At 47.3% G+C, this 16,907-nt stretch overlaps 1 protein-coding gene across 1 annotated transcript in view; it reads left to right on the top strand.

The window, feature by feature from the left end:
• LOC136364584 (protocadherin-15-like) overlaps positions 1-10,296 on the top strand; it is a 30,928-nt gene extending 20,632 nt beyond the window's left edge. Inside the window, exons 4-6 of the mRNA XM_066324537.1 lie at positions 7,769-8,074; positions 9,048-9,272; positions 10,282-10,296. Coding sequence (XP_066180634.1) covers positions 7,769-8,074; positions 9,048-9,272; positions 10,282-10,296 — 546 coding nt within the window. The remainder of the gene's footprint in view (positions 1-7,768; positions 8,075-9,047; positions 9,273-10,281) is intronic.
• The last annotated feature ends 6,611 nt before the right edge of the window (positions 10,297-16,907 follow it).

Raw genomic sequence — 16,907 nt, 5'->3', positions numbered from 1 at the left:
AACGTTGGTGGTATAATTCCCTTCAGTTTAGTAAGGAATTTGTCCCCAGGAAGGATAAAAAGGACTTTAATAAGACTTTCAGCACTGTCTCTCTCAAGGTCCTCAAGGAGATGCTGCTCACAGAAAGGATTTCATGTGCTCCTAGTTGGATTTTCATGTTTGTTAACAGGCAAATTCCTCTCACAACAAGACTGATGTCTCAAATCCAAAGCCGTCACATCACGAGAAAGAGATGGGGTCACAGATTTGGGCTATTTATTTCCGTTCCAGACCATCAGTGCTAGACAGAATGATCTCTTCCTGCTGGCACCAGGGAAATCCTGGAGGATATCTGGCAGCAGTGGCTGCAGCCACAGTTCCTCACCTTTTTCCACTGTTTCTTGAACTTAGGTCAGCTTGGGCACAGATCAAAGAAATTTTAAAAGCTCCTTGACACCCATAATGTGGCCTCTTAAACCAAAGGCATTTCAAAAGCTGTGCTCTTGTCTTCCCTGTTCCCAAAATTTATTATATTTATGCATTCATTTGCATCTTTGCCCTCCAGATAATATTTGTGCTTTACTGCAGTGGAAATATTGATATTTGTTATCAGCACATTGATGACAGCTGATTATTGAGAGTCCAGGGATTTTCCATGGAAGAAATTTTTGGTTTTGTCTGCTGACACTTTACATTTTGGAATGCCTTTAAGCCCTGTTGTCTCTTTCAGCTTGATGCTAGATTAAATCTTCAGAATCAGTGGTTTCATGTCTCTGATTCATGCCCTTTTAGGATTTTTATGCCTGATTCCCATCCCTGGCAGTGCCCAAGGCCAGGCTGGACTTTGGGGCTTGGAGCAGCCTGGGACAGTGGAAGGTGTCCCTGCCCATGGCAGGGGTGGCACTGGATGGGCTTTAAGGTCCCTTCTGACCCAAAGTCAAGAGAAAATTCACAAATAACTTTTAATTGGATTGACATTAGAGAAATATTTGGGAGTCCAGCTAAATGTGGAGATTTTAAACAGTATATTCCATCTGTGATTTAGGAAGCTTTTTCTTTTGGGAGGCCTTTTTGGTGCTTTAGTTTTTTCTAGTGTGAAAATGCATTGGTTTAATCTCTTGATCATAACATTGCCAAAGAACACACTCATCAAAACCCCAAATTTTTAATCTTCCTTCCAGGACAACCAAGATTCCAAGGTTAGGATTTCATTTTGTGCCCGCCTGAAGAAAGCTGGGCTTGTTGAGGCTATGAAGCATTAAAATGTGATTAACTCATGTGGGAGGTTCACCATCACATCCAGTGATGGGTTTGCAGGCATGAGCTTTTAGATTTTCATTTATTTTCATTTATATTTGCTCTTAGGGTTTAACTGCCCTTAATGCAGCATTTTGTTTGGAATCACATTTAATTGGTTTTGGAATTAACCCTCCAGGTATACTGGAATTAGCAGACACCATGGAAATAATAGTCTAGGGCTCTTCTGGCTTCTCTAATGAATAAAAATATGGCAGTATTTGAAAATTATGACAGTATTTGAAAATTATATCAGTATTTGAAAATTTACAGGGTGTTTCCTTTATCCTGCCCTGAGTAGAGTGAAGGATAAGCTGCCATGACTGGGGAATTCAGCAGGATGCTGATATCCACAAAACCTGCAGGATTTTTCCAAAGGATGTGTGTACACCTGTGTCTCAGAAAGTACGATTGCCTTGGAATTGCAAGACAGCCAAAATCAAAGAATCCTAAATGGGTTGGGGTTGGAAGGGACCTTTAATCCCATCCAGTGCCATGGGCAGGGACACCTCCCACTGTCCCAGGCTGCTCCAAGCCCCAAAGTCCAGCCTGGCCTTGGGCACTGCCAGGGATCCAGGGGCAGCCACAGCTGCTCTGGGCACCCTGTGCCAGGGCCTGCCCACCCTGCCAGGGAACAATTCCTGCCCAACATCCCATCCAGCCCTGCCCTCTGGCACTGGGAAGCCATTCCCTGTGTCCTGTCCCTCCATCCCTTGGAACGAGTCTCTCTCCATCTCTTCTGTAGCTCCTTCCGGCGCTGGAAGGTCAAAATGAGGTCACCCCAAATTTTCTCCTCTCCAGGTTGAACAATCCCACTTCTCACATCTTTCCTCCCAGCCAAGCAGCTCCAGCCCTCTAAGAAAATTTAAAAAGTGAAAGGCTGTGTAAAAGCAGGCAAGAAGCAACAAAGGAGAGGAAAAGCATTTACTTTAGGGAAGAAGTCTAAACTTTTATGGATGACTGATGTTCCCTCCTTAAATTGCTTACAAATATTTGCTTTATGACCAAGAGGTCGGGCACATTTCAGGTATTTGTGGCCTCTGGCTGCATCTGGGAGATGTTAATTTTGTGCTGTGGGCACAAACTGTAATCTCCCTGCAAAACAAGTACAAAATCCAGTCTACCACTCCCACCCACACTTGATTTGCTGTTTGACACAAATGAAAGGCTTGGGAATACTTCCAACCCAGAGTAATAAACCCATTAAACCCTCAGTAATAAACCTATTAAACCCCTAGTAATAAAAAAGTCATGTTATCTGCCATGAGAACAATAATTCTCACCAACACCATCATTTGGATCCCCCTGCACAATTCCTGCCTTGATCTGTGGCGTTTGCTGCAATATTGGGGGAGTTGTCCAAAATCAGGAGTTTGGTTGTCTTGGGTAGGGATTCTGGGGAACTTTTGCTCCTGGAGAAGGGAAATTTAAACTGAAGGAAGACATTTTTTGTGGCAGAGTGGTCCCTAAGAAATGTTTCAGCCTGCAGGAAAGGGGGTTACTCACCATGCTTGTCTCTGATTTGGAGACAAGTAGGAATAACAACCTTGTTTTGCTGTTTTCCAGCTCCAGCATTCCAGGCACAAATCCTCAATTAACCTGCCTAAATCCTGTCACCATCTCAAGCAAGAGTTGAGGATATAATGGGAGGTTTCTCTTGCAAAGGATGATAATGATATAATGAATATTGTTGACATTCAAGCCCTTGTCATTATATTTCAGAGTTAATAATGCTTCAGAGGTGTCTTAGTCATTCCCATCTCCCAGGACGGTGTTTTTCCTGCTGTTTGAGATGGAGGGAGATAATTTGTTAGTCTGAAACACTGTTGGTTTATATTCCTGAGCGTTTCCTGGTAACGTGGGAGCAGAGCTGGTAACACAAATCTGAATTTACCTCATCAGGTAAAGACTGTCACCTTGTAAGTGATGGCATCTGTAATAAACATGGGATGTATTCTCTGGGAAATAAAGTAGTGAGTCTTTTACATTCCCAGGTTTCCAGGTTTGTTTTATCATGAATTAGAGAAGGAAATAAGAGTCATCCTGGATATCTGAGGAGTCACCAAAATAACAGCAGTACTTGCTCTGTCTCTTTGCATGGACACATTTTTCCTCATTCTGGATAAGCACCAGGAGATGTATCCTGGGTTCATCCCACAGTGTGGAGGGATGGGGATGCTCCCTCTCTATTCTTCTCAGGTGAGACCCCACCTGGAATTCTGTGCACACTTCTGGTGCCTCCAACATAAGAAGGGCATGGAGCTGTTGGAGCAGGTCCAGGTGAAGCCACCAAGTTGCTGAGGGGACTGAAGCACCTCCTCTGTGGATCCAGGCTGGGAGAGCTGGGGCTGCTCAGACTGGACAAGAGAAGGTTGTGTGGAGACCTCACAGCTCCCTCCAGGGCCTGAAGGGACACAGGGAAGCTGGAGAGGGACCCTGCATCAGGAACTGGAGGGACAGGACACAGGGAATGGCTTCCCAGTGCCAGAGGGCAGGGCTGGATGGGATATTGGGCAGGAATTGTTCCCTGGCAGGGTGGGCAGGCCCTGGCACAGGGTGCCCAGAGCAGCTGTGGCTGCCCCTGGATCCCTGGCAGTGCCCAAGGCCAGGCTGGACTTTGGGGCTTGGAGCAGCCCGGGACAGTGGGAGGTGTCCCTGCCCAGGGCAGGGGTGGCACTGGGTGGGCTTTAAGGTCCTTCCAACCCAAACCAGTGTGGGATTCTGAGATTCTGATGAGATGGGCAAGGTAGAAATGGGCCAGCATTTGAGATGCAATGACACTATGGTCCTGTTGGAATCTCTTCTATTCCTTCTGTAATTTGCTTCTTTTTTGTTAGTTCTCTCCTGTTTGGGTTTTTTATTTTGGTTTGGGTTTTTTTTTGGTCTCAGTTTCCATAGTGCCTGTGTCCCCAGTGGCCTTTGAGCGTTGTGTTGCCTCCAGCAGTCACTGCTGCTGCTTCTGCTGCCTTGTGTCAGGTTGGAGCAACCTCTGCAGGGCTGTGAAGAGCCTTCTGCCTGTACATACATCTGCAGCTCCTTTTAAGGTCTGCTGTCATCTGGTGGCCCTTTCCCTACCAAAACTTCAGGACTCTCACCATACTTTTTTTGTGCAAATCACTGGGGATAAGCTGTGGTGGAAAGTTTGAGTGGGCATAGGAATGTGCTCTTGCCTCTTTTCAGTCCTGCCATTTTCTCCTTGGCTTTGGGAGTTTCTTTAGGATTCAGATTGTATGGGAATGAACTCTCTCCTTACTTCTCTCCACCTCTGTACCTGTTCACTCATGGGATTCAGCCCTGTGTTGGTAATGACCACATGGGATTACTTTTATTGGGATGTCACTGGTACCTGTTGTCAGGGTCGGGATAAATTCAACTGGGGCTGGATTTTTGAAGCAGAACTTTCTAGAAAGCTCTCTGTTTTCCACAACTGCTGTTCCCTCACTTCCTGGCAAGTCTTGTACCTGTTGATGACAGATCTGGGGGTGAAACTGGTGTTAAAGCCGTCGATTTTGGTACAGAGTGATGACTGCAGAGAGGGACAGAGAGTTGTCTACACAAATAGCAAGTCCTTGTCCAAGGAGCTTCTTCCCACAGGCTCTGGGAAATTATTTCCATATGGGAACAGTTGTGGACCCTTGAGATAGGATTCCTTTAGGAAAGAGATTAAACTCTTTTTCTTTCTTATCCATAGAGAGGACATTATCTCTTTTCAAGTTTAGAGTGATAAAAACGTTAATTCTTCACCAGTGTTATGGCGGCATAATCCCAATTAGATAATTGGATCTAATAATGATGCTTTGTTTGCTACTCTTTGTGGAAATAAGTGTTTCATATCTTTATCAACGATCCGGATGAGAGGATCAAGTGAACCCTCAGTCAATTTGTGAGAACACCGAGGCAGGGCGGAGTGTGGGTGTGCAGGAGCTGTGCAGAGGGATCAGCCAGGCTGGATCCATGGGCTGAGGGTCAGCAAGGCGAGTGCCGGGTGCTGCCCTGGGCTCAGCCCAGCCCCTGCAGCTCCAGCCTGGGGCACAGGGGCTGCAAAGGGCCCGTGGGGAAAGGCCCTGGGGGTGCTGTGCCAGCGGCTGGACAGGAGCCCAGGGGTGCCCAGGGGGCACCAGGCCAATGGCCCCTGGGCTGTGCCAGCCATGGGGTGGCCACAGGCCCAGGGCAGAGATTGTCCCTCTGTGCTGGCCCTGCTGAGGGACCTCCAGGGCTGTGTCCAGTTCTCATGGCCAGAGAGCCCTGGAGGGGCTGGAGCGTGTCCAGGGCAGGGCAGGAGCTGGGGAAGGGGCTGGAGCCCCAGCAGAGGCTGAGGGAGCTGGGAAAGGGGCTCAGCCTGGAGCAAAGGAGGCTCAGGGGGGACCTTGTGGCTCTGCACAAGTCCCTGCCAGGAGGGGCAGCCAGGGGGGGTCGGGCTCTGCTGCCAGGGAACAGGGACAGGACAAGGGCAAAGGGCCTCAGGCTGGGCCAGGGGAGGCTCAGCTTGGCCAGCAGCAGGAATTTCTCCATGGAAAGGGTGCTGAGGCCTTGGCAGGGGCTGCCCAGGGAGCTTTGGAGTGCCCATGGCTGGAGGTGTCCAAGGCAGGGCTGGAGGTGGCACTCAGTGCTCTGGGCTGGGGACAAGGTGGCCATGGGGCACAGCTGGGACTCCGTGGGCTGGCAGGGATTTTCCAGCCTCAATCATTCTGGGATTCTGTGAATCAAATCATTCCTGCAGAACACGGCAAAAGTGTTTCTGCCTAAGGATGTGCACAAAGGAGTTCACAACCTTCATAGTCATATTTTTAGGAACTCAGTTGTATACATGTGAAAGTCATTTTAATTTCCTTTCTGAAATAAGAAGTCTATCTATTCTAAAACACCCTTCCAAACTAACCTGATACAAATCTGTTGTCTCGTGAGAATTTTTCATCCCAGTTTCCAATTACAGGCATATTTCAGGTTACTCTTGGAGATTTCTATGGGGCTTTTGGTTTGCGTGGTTTTTTTTGTTTAGATTTGTTATTTCTACAGGAGATATTGGATTAACTGGAAATTAAGCAAATCCAGCTGACAGATGTGGATTAGAAGGATGCTTATACCTATGGACCAGTCAGAATGAAGTTGTAGCAAACGCTCCTTAGCACATGGGTGTTGTGCAGGGAAGAAACATTGTGGGTTTTTTCCTTATTAGCAATTTTAATTAACTTTTAATTGATTTCTAGCAAGATAAATGGTTTCATTACCCAGCCTTGCAATGAGCGCCATCACCAGAATTAAGCATTCCCAGCAACTGTTCTGAAAACAAAACATGCAAATCTCTTATGATCTTCACAGATGTCATTCATAAAGGCAAATAAATGAGAATACCTTGCTCACAGAGTGCCCTTTGTTTAATTTACATAGCCTTGTTCATCATGCCCTAATTTAATTAAGAGGAGGCAAAATAACAGGTCAGCATTTCAACCTGCTAGCTCTATGAAAACCTATTAATTTTGTCCATCCCTATAATTATGTGATAACAAGAATTATTTGGCCGACACTGAAATCTGAGGCTTGATTCAATGTGCGAGAACAAAGATCCCAACCAAAGAAATTGAGATGGGTTTCTGTGGCAATCATCAGCCTGTTCTGAGCACAGAACAATAAGGATGAAATGTGATAATGTTTGGTTTTGAAGAACAGTATGAACAAAACAGAAATAAAAGTAGTTCTTCAGAGAGTAGCGATGAAAATATCACTGAGTGTGACAAATGTGTTAAGTGGTAAGAAACTTTCTAATTGATGTGTCCCTTCTGTCTGTCTGCATCCATCCTTCATCTAAATTCATATTCCATAAAGATTTGGGCAGCAATGAAACACTACATCAGTGTTAAATAGAAATTCCTCACAGACACCACCCAATCCTAAAGATCCTTCAGCATTAGCATTATCTGAGGGCTTGGCTTCACAAGCATCAAATTCATCTTCTGCTGAAGTTCAGGGAATCATAGGATAGAATGCCAGAACCATTTAGGTTGGAAAAACTTCCAGGATCGAGTCCAGCCTGTGCCTGATCCCAGCCCAGAGCACTGAGTGCCATATCCAGGCCTCCTTGGACACCTCCAGGCATGGACATTCCAAACCTCCTTGGGCAGCCTTTCTGAGCCAAGGCCTCAGCACCCTTTGCATGGAGAAATTCCTCCTGATTTCCAGCCCGATGCTCCCATGACACAACTTCAGGCTATGCCCTCTTGTCCTGTCAAAAGTTTCCAAGGCTGAGCAGCTCAATGTGCCTTTTCTCCTGAAGAAACCCAGCTGGGATCCAGTTAGTTTGGCTTCTGCTGCTGGGCATGGAGCCAGATTGTTTCTGAGGGCTGCTTTATCTTCAGTCAAAGCTCAGAGAGAGGCAGGCTGCCCCAGACAAGCCCTCCTGGACACCATAGGTTCGGCAGAATCCTCACCTGCCTTCTCTCCTGTGGGAGGTTTGCAATTTGTGCACTAATCCGTGGTTTCCCTGCTATCTCTTCAGGCCACAGATGCAGATGCTGGGGTCAATGGGCAAGTCCATTACAGCCTGGCAAACTTCAACAACCTGTTCCGGATCACCTCCAACGGCAGCATTTACACGGCAGTGAAGCTGAACAGGGAAGCCAGGGATTACTATGAGCTCATCGTGGAGGCCACGGACGGCGCCGTGGACCCCCGGCGCTCCACGCTCACCTTGGCCATCAAGGTGCTGGACATTGATGACAACAGCCCCGTGTTCACCAACACCTCCTACACTGTCTGTGTGCCAGAAAACCTCCCGCCAGGAACTGTCTTCCTGCAGCTGGAGGTAAGGGAGCATCGGTGAGTGAAGGTAGCGTGGGTTTGTTCTGCGGTGTTCAGGGTTCTTATTTAACTTGGCACTGAAACTACAATAACTGACGGCAAAGTTTTTTGCCCAGTTCAGCTGTGGCTGCCCCTGGATCTCTGGCAGTGCCCGAGGCCAGGTTGGACTTTGGGGCTTGGAGCAACCTGGGATGGTGGGAGATGTCTCTGCCTGTGGCAGGGGTGGCACTGGGTGGGCTTTGAGGTCCCTTTCAACCCAAACCCTTCTGGGATTCCGTGTTTCTGGGATTCCGTGTTTCTGTGATTCTGAAAAATGCTTGGCCTTTAGCCAGGTACCAAAAGGAAAAAAAAAATCTTTAAAGGCAAGGTTATTTAGGAAAAAATAGCAATTAATAAAAACAAGCAACCAAACAGCAAAACCTATGCTGCCACTGTCTACACAGGCAGACAGCGATAGGCCAAGGGGAAGAGTTTTAAGCTAAAAAGAGGAAAGATATAAATCAGATGTTGGAAGGAATTGTTCCCTGGCAGGGTGGGCAGGCCCTGGCACAGGGTGCCCAGAGCAGCTGTGGCTGCCCCTGGATCCCTGGCAGTGCCCAAGGCCAGGCTGGACTTTGGGGCTTGGAGCAGCCTGGGACAGTGGAGGTGTCCCTGCCCATGGCAGGGGTGGCACTGGATGGGCTTTATGATCCCTTCCACCCCAAACCATTCCATCCTGGGGTTCTGTGATCCTGGCAGTGACCAAAAGCAGGTGCCCAGGCAGAGAACTAAGACCAGATTCAGTTTCCACTGCCATTTTCCCAGAACACTGTGCTCATTTCCTATGGCTTGAACCTTCAGTGAATTTCACTCCTCGTGTCTGTCCAAATTGAGCACAAGCATACCAACACAACTAAACTCCAGATGTTTGCCCTTCAAATCTCAGAGGGCTGTCTTGTGAGGATGGATTTTGTTTGATGTCCCTCTGTTCCCTGCAGGCCAAAGACGTGGACCTGGGTGCTGTTGTGAACTATCGGATCCGCACGGAGGAAGCCCGGGAGTATTTTGCCCTGGACAAGCACACGGGAGAGCTGTCGCTGAGGAAATCCTTGGATTATGAATCCTTCTCTGACACAGAAGCAACCTTCACCTTCCTGGTGGAAGCCTTTGACAGCAAGGGCACCATGCCTCCTGGGCTGGCCACTGTCACTGTCAGAGTCAAGGTAAACTCCTCAGCCAGCATCATCCTCTCTCCCAGTCATGCCAGAATATTCCATCACCACACAGTCAGGAAACAGCAGGACTCACTGCTCTCCTGCCCCTCACTTGTCTGAGCCTTATTCTGCCAGCAGTTTGTTCAGTTAAACACATCCTTTATAACAGCTGTAATTATTTTCCCGTGTGCAATTAGGTAGTTAAATCCTGGATTTATGAAATCTAAGAACACCTGACATGAATACGAATATTTTGTCCTTTAGAGCCACTAAAGGGCTGAAATAAACCCCTCCTGGAATTGTTTGCAAAAGTAGCACAATCACTTTTCAGCCCACAAATTGTAACTTTAAGACCCACTGAGGTGTGTTGAGTGCTGGTGTGGCAGAGCACATCCTGGATTCCAGATCCTGCTGCTGGAAAATCCAGCTCTGCAGAGGAATGGCCTGATTTAGTGTCTTGCACCATGAACTGCAGTGAGTTACAGCCTCACCTCAGGGTTTCAGGAGCCTCCCCAGGAATACTGGGGTGCTGGTGTCTGCTTGGGAATGATCCACAAATGAAAAGTGTTTGCAGCTGGGACAGCAGCACTTCCCCATCTCCATTTGCCTGTGTCCAAGAGGAGAGGAGAATTCAGATGCCTTAATCCTACCCCTGATATTCCCAAAGGTGCAGCTCTCTCAGTCATTCTGTCCTTTTGAGTAGTTGCTTGAGTTTTGTGAACTATGGGAAAGAAGAAGCTTTATCTGCTCAGATTTTAGCAAAGGAGTGAAAATTGTATCAGGACCAAAAGCACAGTTCACAAACGTTCAGTTTAAATGTGTCTGTGAAAAGTATTTTCCAGTCTGGGGCTCAGCCTATTCTGTATCTGCAGGTGCTTGAATTGCCACTTGGTTTTTATGAATAATTCTGTTTGTCAGTCTCTACTGAGCTCACAGTTCTTCTAGGACAGTAAATGTCTCCCATTATTAGCTCTGGTGACAATGCCAGAAGGCTTCTGTGATGCCTCTCTGTCTGCAGAATGTCTCAGTGTGAGGTGCAGGTCACCTGTTCCTGACTAATTTGTGCTTTTCCCCAGCACATTCCACGTCGTTCACAGGAAGCCACTTTTCCATCATTCCCTGAGCTTCTTCTGTTGGACTTTTACAGAGCAGGTTGCTCAAACCTCAGGGTTTTTTTTCCTAAAATAAACCTTTTCCCAGCACACTGAATTTTTTGAAAGAGTAGTTTGGGTTGCTTTGGGTGGGTTTGTTTTTTTTTAAAAAAAAGGTTTTCATGTAGGATTGTGTTCAGAGAAAAGCTGTTGTCCGTTTGATTGTGTGGTTGATTGTATTAATTAATGCCAGGGAAAATTACAGTTCAGCTTGGTGGCCTCAGTATACCAGCAGCTTCTGCATTCTCAAAGGAGGTGCTGTGGGAATAGGGAATTTAAGGAGGGGATTAATAGGATCAGAAAAATCAGTTCTTGCTCTCCTGGAAACTCCTCCCACATATGAGCAACAAAATGGGAGCATGAGGATGCTTTGGAGAGGCTGGAATACCAGGCTGCAGCCAGAGGTAAAAATTTTGGAGTAAAAAGGCGTTTGGCTGGTGGCCTGGGAGGGCCTGGGAGGGAGGACAAGCAGGAGAGATTTTAAGTGAGAAAGAAAATAAATACACTTTAAGGTGTTTTCATACTCAGCGACAGGCTGAGTTTTGCAACAGATCAGAGGACATAATCAAACATGATTTAAGTGCTGAGATTAAGATGGTGCTTAGGTTCCAGCCTGGAGTGAGAGGTAGGACTGGGGAATTTCGAGTGGCACTTGAGAGAAGGGAGGAGGACTTGTGGGAAAACCAGATTTCATAACTCAATGTGTTGGGCAGATGTCGTTTGTGGGTTTTGTGTCAGGTGGCAGATATTTTGAACATTGGTCACGAGAGGTGTCTGGATGGTTTAATTTGAGCCTAAAGATGAACTTCCCAGACAGAAAATTCACAAGAGTGGGGAGAAGGTGGAGGGTGAAGACAGAGCCCTGTGCTGTCCCTGTTTGAGGTGAGAAGGATCCTCAAGCCACCTCGGAAGGCTGATCCAAGAGTCAGAGCAGCAGGAGCAGGGTGCAGAGTCTTGAAACCAAGTGAGAACAAGAACAGATGACCCTTTCCCTCCCACTCAGCATCTTCTGCTCCTGCTGCAAGAACTGGATGCGTTTCCTCTGAGTAGTTCCTGAGCTATCCCTTTATTTAGAGGCTGGGCTTTGAGTAATTACTGTAATACACGGTTTGGGAGCCCAGATAGGAACTAAACCAAGTGCAAATGCCCCACAGTCCCCAGCATAAGACAAAATTGAGCTAGAGGGAAGCAGAGGCAGTGCTGGGGCCAAGCTCATGTCACCATCACAGATCCAGCCCCTCCAACCCTCAGAACTTTATTTGTGTTATTACTGAGGTCTCCAGCCCTCCGGGGCTCCCGCTGCTCTGCTCACATTTGTCATTTCTCCCAGCTCAGCTCTTCACTGCAAGCCCTGTAATTTTTCCTGGGTAATGGAATTCTGTTAAGCAGCTATGGATGTCTGATGGTGTCGTCCATCATTTGTGCAGTATCCAGCGGAATGAGCACACCCAGAGCCCCCTGCTCCCTGTGGCTGCAGGAGGGGGATGCACACTGGGCTGCTCTTTGGACTCCCAGCCCTTGGCATGACAAGTTATGAATAGTTCATATTAACGTGCCCTCAGCTAGGTCAAGGCACAGATTGCAGAGCCAGGCTTTCACTGCAGGAGGAATAACTTCATCTGTACACTCACGGCGGCATGGAACAAGTTATTGGCCTCTGCTGCAGCCAAAAGGCTCCTTGCATTGTGAGGATGTCCTAGGACTCCTTTGGCAGAGAAAGCCAAAGGTAAATCAATTAACTCATAGAAGCATTTAATTGGAAATGACCTGTGAGATCACTGAGTGAAACCATTAACCCTGCACCACTAAACTGTGTCCCCGGGTGCCACGTCCACACATCATCTGAGCACTTCCAGGGATTGTGACCCCACCTCTGCCCCTTCCAATATCTGACCACCCCTTGGGTGAAGAAATCTTCCCTGATATCCAACCTGAAACTCCCCTGGCACAGCTCGAGCTTATTTCCTTCTGTCCTGTTGTTGTTCCCTGGGTGAAGAACCCAATCCCCACCTGGGTCCAACCCCTCTCCAGGAGTCACAGAACAATAATTGTTGCATCCATTCAAGTATTTCCAAGGAGGAATAGTCCAAGTGGCACTGATTTCTTCCCACCACCTCAAACAGCCCCAGATTTTTTCTCTTTTCCCTGTTCTCAAATTCCTTTGACTGCTTCCTTAACTTTCCCCCTGAAGCTGCAAGGTGCCACGGCGTGTCTGTGAGGACTGAGTTTGTTTTGCTTCTTGTTGTACCTACACACATCCCCTCACAATTCAGATGGTTCCCAATACTGGAACAAGCAAAATCCTTGCAGTTCAAATTATTAGGATTTAGCATTTGCAAGTAACTACTGTGGTAATAGGGTTTGTCAACAGAAACAATTGCTCTTAAGTGACTAATGTGTTCCTAAACACAAATATTGAGAATTTCTGTATCATGGGGCCTGTAAGGCTTCTGCATATTTTATGCTGTGTCCTCTTCTTATTATTATCAGCATTATTTTTGTATTATTTTGCCTTTTCTTGTTTGTAGAAGTGCTTTTCCTCCTCTTTCTGGGTTGGGGATTGGTTTGCTTTGGAGTTTTTCAAGGACGTGATGTAGTGGAATGAAGCCATTGTCTCAGGTGGAGGATTCAAAGTGAGAGAGCAACAACAATAAATAGAAAACAGAGGCTTTCAGTTCTAACAATGCCAAAAAACTGAGGGGCAGTGAAGTTACTGAGAACTGGCTGACCACAGGGGTTGTGCTCAGTGGCACAGGGTGTGTGCTTGGTGGCTGCCACTGGGGTTGTCCCCAGGGCTCAATACTGGGCCCAGGATTGTTTAAATTGTTCATTAATGACTGCGGAGGAACAGCCCCAGGCACCAGCACAGGCTGAGGGGTCCCTGCTGGAGCAGCTCTGTGGGGAAAGACCTGGGGGACACGGAGCTGTCCCTGGGCCAGCAGAGTGTCCTGGGGCTCCTGGGGGACACGGAGCTGTCCCTGGGCCAGCAGAGTGTCCTGGGGCTCCTGGAGGACACGGAGCTGTCCCTGGGCCAGCAGAGTGTCCTGGGGCTCCTGGGGGACACGGAGCTGTCCCTGGGCCAGCAGAGTGTCCTGGGGCTCCTGGAGGACACGGAGCTGTCCCTGGGCCAGCAGAGTGTCCTGGGGCTCCTGGAGGACACGGAGCTGTCCCTGGGCCAGCAGAGTGTCCTGGGGCTCCTGGAGGACACGGAGCTGTCCCTGGGCCAGCAGAGTGTCCTGGGGCTCCTGGGGGACACGGAGCTGTCCCTGGGCCAGTAGAGTGTCCTGGGGCTCCTGGGGGACACGGAGCTGTCCCTGGGCCAGCAGAGTGTCCTGGGGCTCCTGGGGGACACGGAGCTGTCCCTGGGCCAGCAGAGTGTCCTGGGGCCAAGGAGGCCAGTGGGATCCTGGGGCAGCAGGAAAAGCCACACAATTAACATTTTTTTCCCATTTAAAGAACAGAGCAGCATCACAAAACTTATAGGAAGGTTAAAAAAAAAAAAAAAACAAACCAAACAGCTGGATTGCCTCCAAAATATTTCTCATTTCTGGTGACACTAATGGAATAACAGGCCTGGGGTTGGGCTACACTGCTGGTAAACAGATTTATTTCTTTCCTTGCATCTAAAGTGATCAGTTCAATCATCTGCCAGTCATTTATTGCCTCGTGTATTCCATCATAAATATTATCCCTTAATTTATAGGATGAGGTACTTTAGGGCCTGCTGAGCACTAAATAGGAAAGGGATGCAGTTGTGCCATGTGAGCCCTGTTCTCTGCAGCTTCAGACAAAGTCCTGTGTAAAGCAGCTCTGCACCCACTCACAAAGTCCAAGGTGCCACTTTGGCCATATCATCATCATCACAAGGGTTTGAACTGGGTGTTAATGAAGTGTGTTCATTATGAGGGGCCAAGGGAATACATAAGGACGGGAGGGGGCTTGAAGTTCTTGATAGTCCATGTCTGGTGAAATCGGGTATGTCATGGAATCCCAGAGTGGTTTGGGTCAGAAAGGACCTCAAAACTCATCTTGTTCCACCCCTGCCATGGGCAGGGACACCTCCCACTGTCCCAGGCTGCTCCAAGCCCCAATGTCCAGCCTGGCCTTGGGCACTGCCGGGGATCCAGGGGCAGCCACAGCTGCTCTGGGAATTCCATTCCAGCCCCTCCTCACTCTCCTAGAGAACAATTCCTGCCCAATATCCCATCCAGCCCTGCCCTCTGCAGTGGGAAGCCATTCCCTGTGTCCTGTCCCTCCAGGTCCTTGTATATTATCTCTCTCCAAGGTCCTCAATCGTTGCTATCAAAGAGAATTTAATGCTGGACAGATTCACAGATGCACAGATGGAGTTTTCAGGTTTTCAGCACAGACAGACTTTGGACTAAAAATATTTGGAGCAAGTCCTGGGCTTTGTTCTGAGCAGAGACCAAAGCCCCAGACGTGTTTTGCTTGTAAACAGGTAAATAATTGAAGATTACATCTGATGGCTTCTTAAAACACCTCTAACCCTTGCACAGAAGTGGATGCATTACATGAGTCCAATCCCCTAGCACAGGTTCAGGAATGGGGCAGTAAACCTCTCCCAAAGTGGCTGTTAGAAGTCATGAAATCACTTTTTAAATCTGAGGCATAATCCCGCAAGTGCGACCAAACTGCAGCATCTTAAAACCTTCCCCAGTTTATTGCTCCAGCCACATAAATCCAGGCTGCCATTAACTAAAATCCAGGCTCCTACTAACGATCAGACATGCTCCACAATATGGAAATGGGAAATCTGGGTAATGGAGTCTCCGTATTTCTCACTTTCAAATACCTGGGCTGCCCATTTTGACAGTAAGGTAATAACAGCCACGTATTACAGGTAACTACAAACCAGCCTTTGTGTCACAAACCTGATCTATTCCATTTTTACACAGAATTATTTACATCTATTCTACTTACATATATTCTATTTTTGTACAGAATTATTTACAAAAAAGAGCAAAAGGCAAAGCATAACACCCCCAAAGCTGTCTCCCTACCACAGATACTCTTTATTTACAGCTTTTTGATGGTTTTGTTCCTCCTTGCTCCTGTGGGGCAGCACAAAAGCACTGCAGGATCCTGACATCCCTCCCTTGCACAGAGATCAAGGGTGAAAAAGCACAGTTTGGGAGAGATGGTTTAACTGTAGCGTTCTTGAGAATCCACATTTGCACCTTCAAAGAGCAAGTTAAGAGCTATGAAGGGATGTCTTGGTGTCAGCTCATTAACTCAGCTGTCACCCTTGGCATGTGACTGATCCCACTTCCCCACCACAATCCTTATCCTCTAAGCAGGACACAGCTGATTCCCAAGATTTACACAGGGCTGGTATTTAGGAAAAGGATTGGTAGGAAAGAAACACTGCCCTGTCTGCAAGGAATGTGAAAGTGCTGAACAAAAATGTTGGGAAGTGAGACTGTCATCTGGGAATGCCAAAGAGGAGAAACAAAGCAGGAGGGGAGGGAGGGCACTAAGGAAGAAATCGATATGTAATTTAAAACTCATTAAGCCAGTCACTTACTGTAATGCACTGATACTAACCCAGGTGCTCCCAGACAAGTGGGGACAGGCCAAACACAGCTAGAGCAGGAGAAAAATCCCCGTGGTGCAGAATAACCGGCATAAAACAGCCTTGGGAATGTCACTGTACACAGGGACATCCATGGTTTTTTGGCTTATGGGGACGCCAAGGGACCTTTAATGCTTGTGCCCCACTAAGTTAAAAATGTAAATATTTAATACCTGGGTGTTAAACCCCCTCTTCCTCCTCCTTCACTGCTCTGGGAAAAGCACTCCTTGGATTTGAAACCCTGCCTCCAGGTTCCCACAGAATCATGGACTGGTTGGTGTTGGAAGAGACATTAAGACCCATCCCCTGCCATGGGCAGGGACACCTTCCACTGGACCAAGGGACATCCCCCAGTCAATTACACACAGCATTAAATGAGTGACAGACTGGTCTGATTTGGAATATATCACAAACCTAAAGACTTTCTAGAGAAGAATAAACTTCAATTGGAAAAAGTGTTTTGCTAGACATCTAGTTTTGTGAAAGGAAAAATTTTAAAAAAATGAGTTTATTTTTAATCTCCACACAAAATGATGTGCACCTCTGGATGACCCTGGAAAATATTTGAGAAATGTTTAGGTGTATATACAAATACATGCATATATTTATGAATCCTTGCCTATCTCAGGCACAAGAATTTGTGCAAATGCCCTTTTGTCTTGCAAAGGACACTTTATTTCCCCTTAATTTATTGGATATTAGAGGTAACAAAAACCATCAAGCCAGAGCAGCTCATTCCTTTTGGAAAATGAGCTGAGCCTGCTGGCACAGGAGCAGGTGGTGCGGAATTCTCTGCTCTGTTCTCTTGTGGGGCTGTGTTTTCCTGCAGAATTCCCTTCAGCTGAGCAATCCCACATCCTTTTTTTTTTTTTTTTTTGTGAATCTTCGGCGCCTTCGTTT

The sequence above is a fragment of the Sylvia atricapilla genome, chromosome 8 (assembly GCF_009819655.1).
Source record: "Sylvia atricapilla isolate bSylAtr1 chromosome 8, bSylAtr1.pri, whole genome shotgun sequence".
NCBI lineage: Eukaryota > Metazoa > Chordata > Aves > Passeriformes > Sylviidae > Sylvia > Sylvia atricapilla.
The sequence above is the reverse complement of the archived record's forward strand: the minus strand, read 5'-3'. Positions and strand labels throughout refer to the sequence as shown.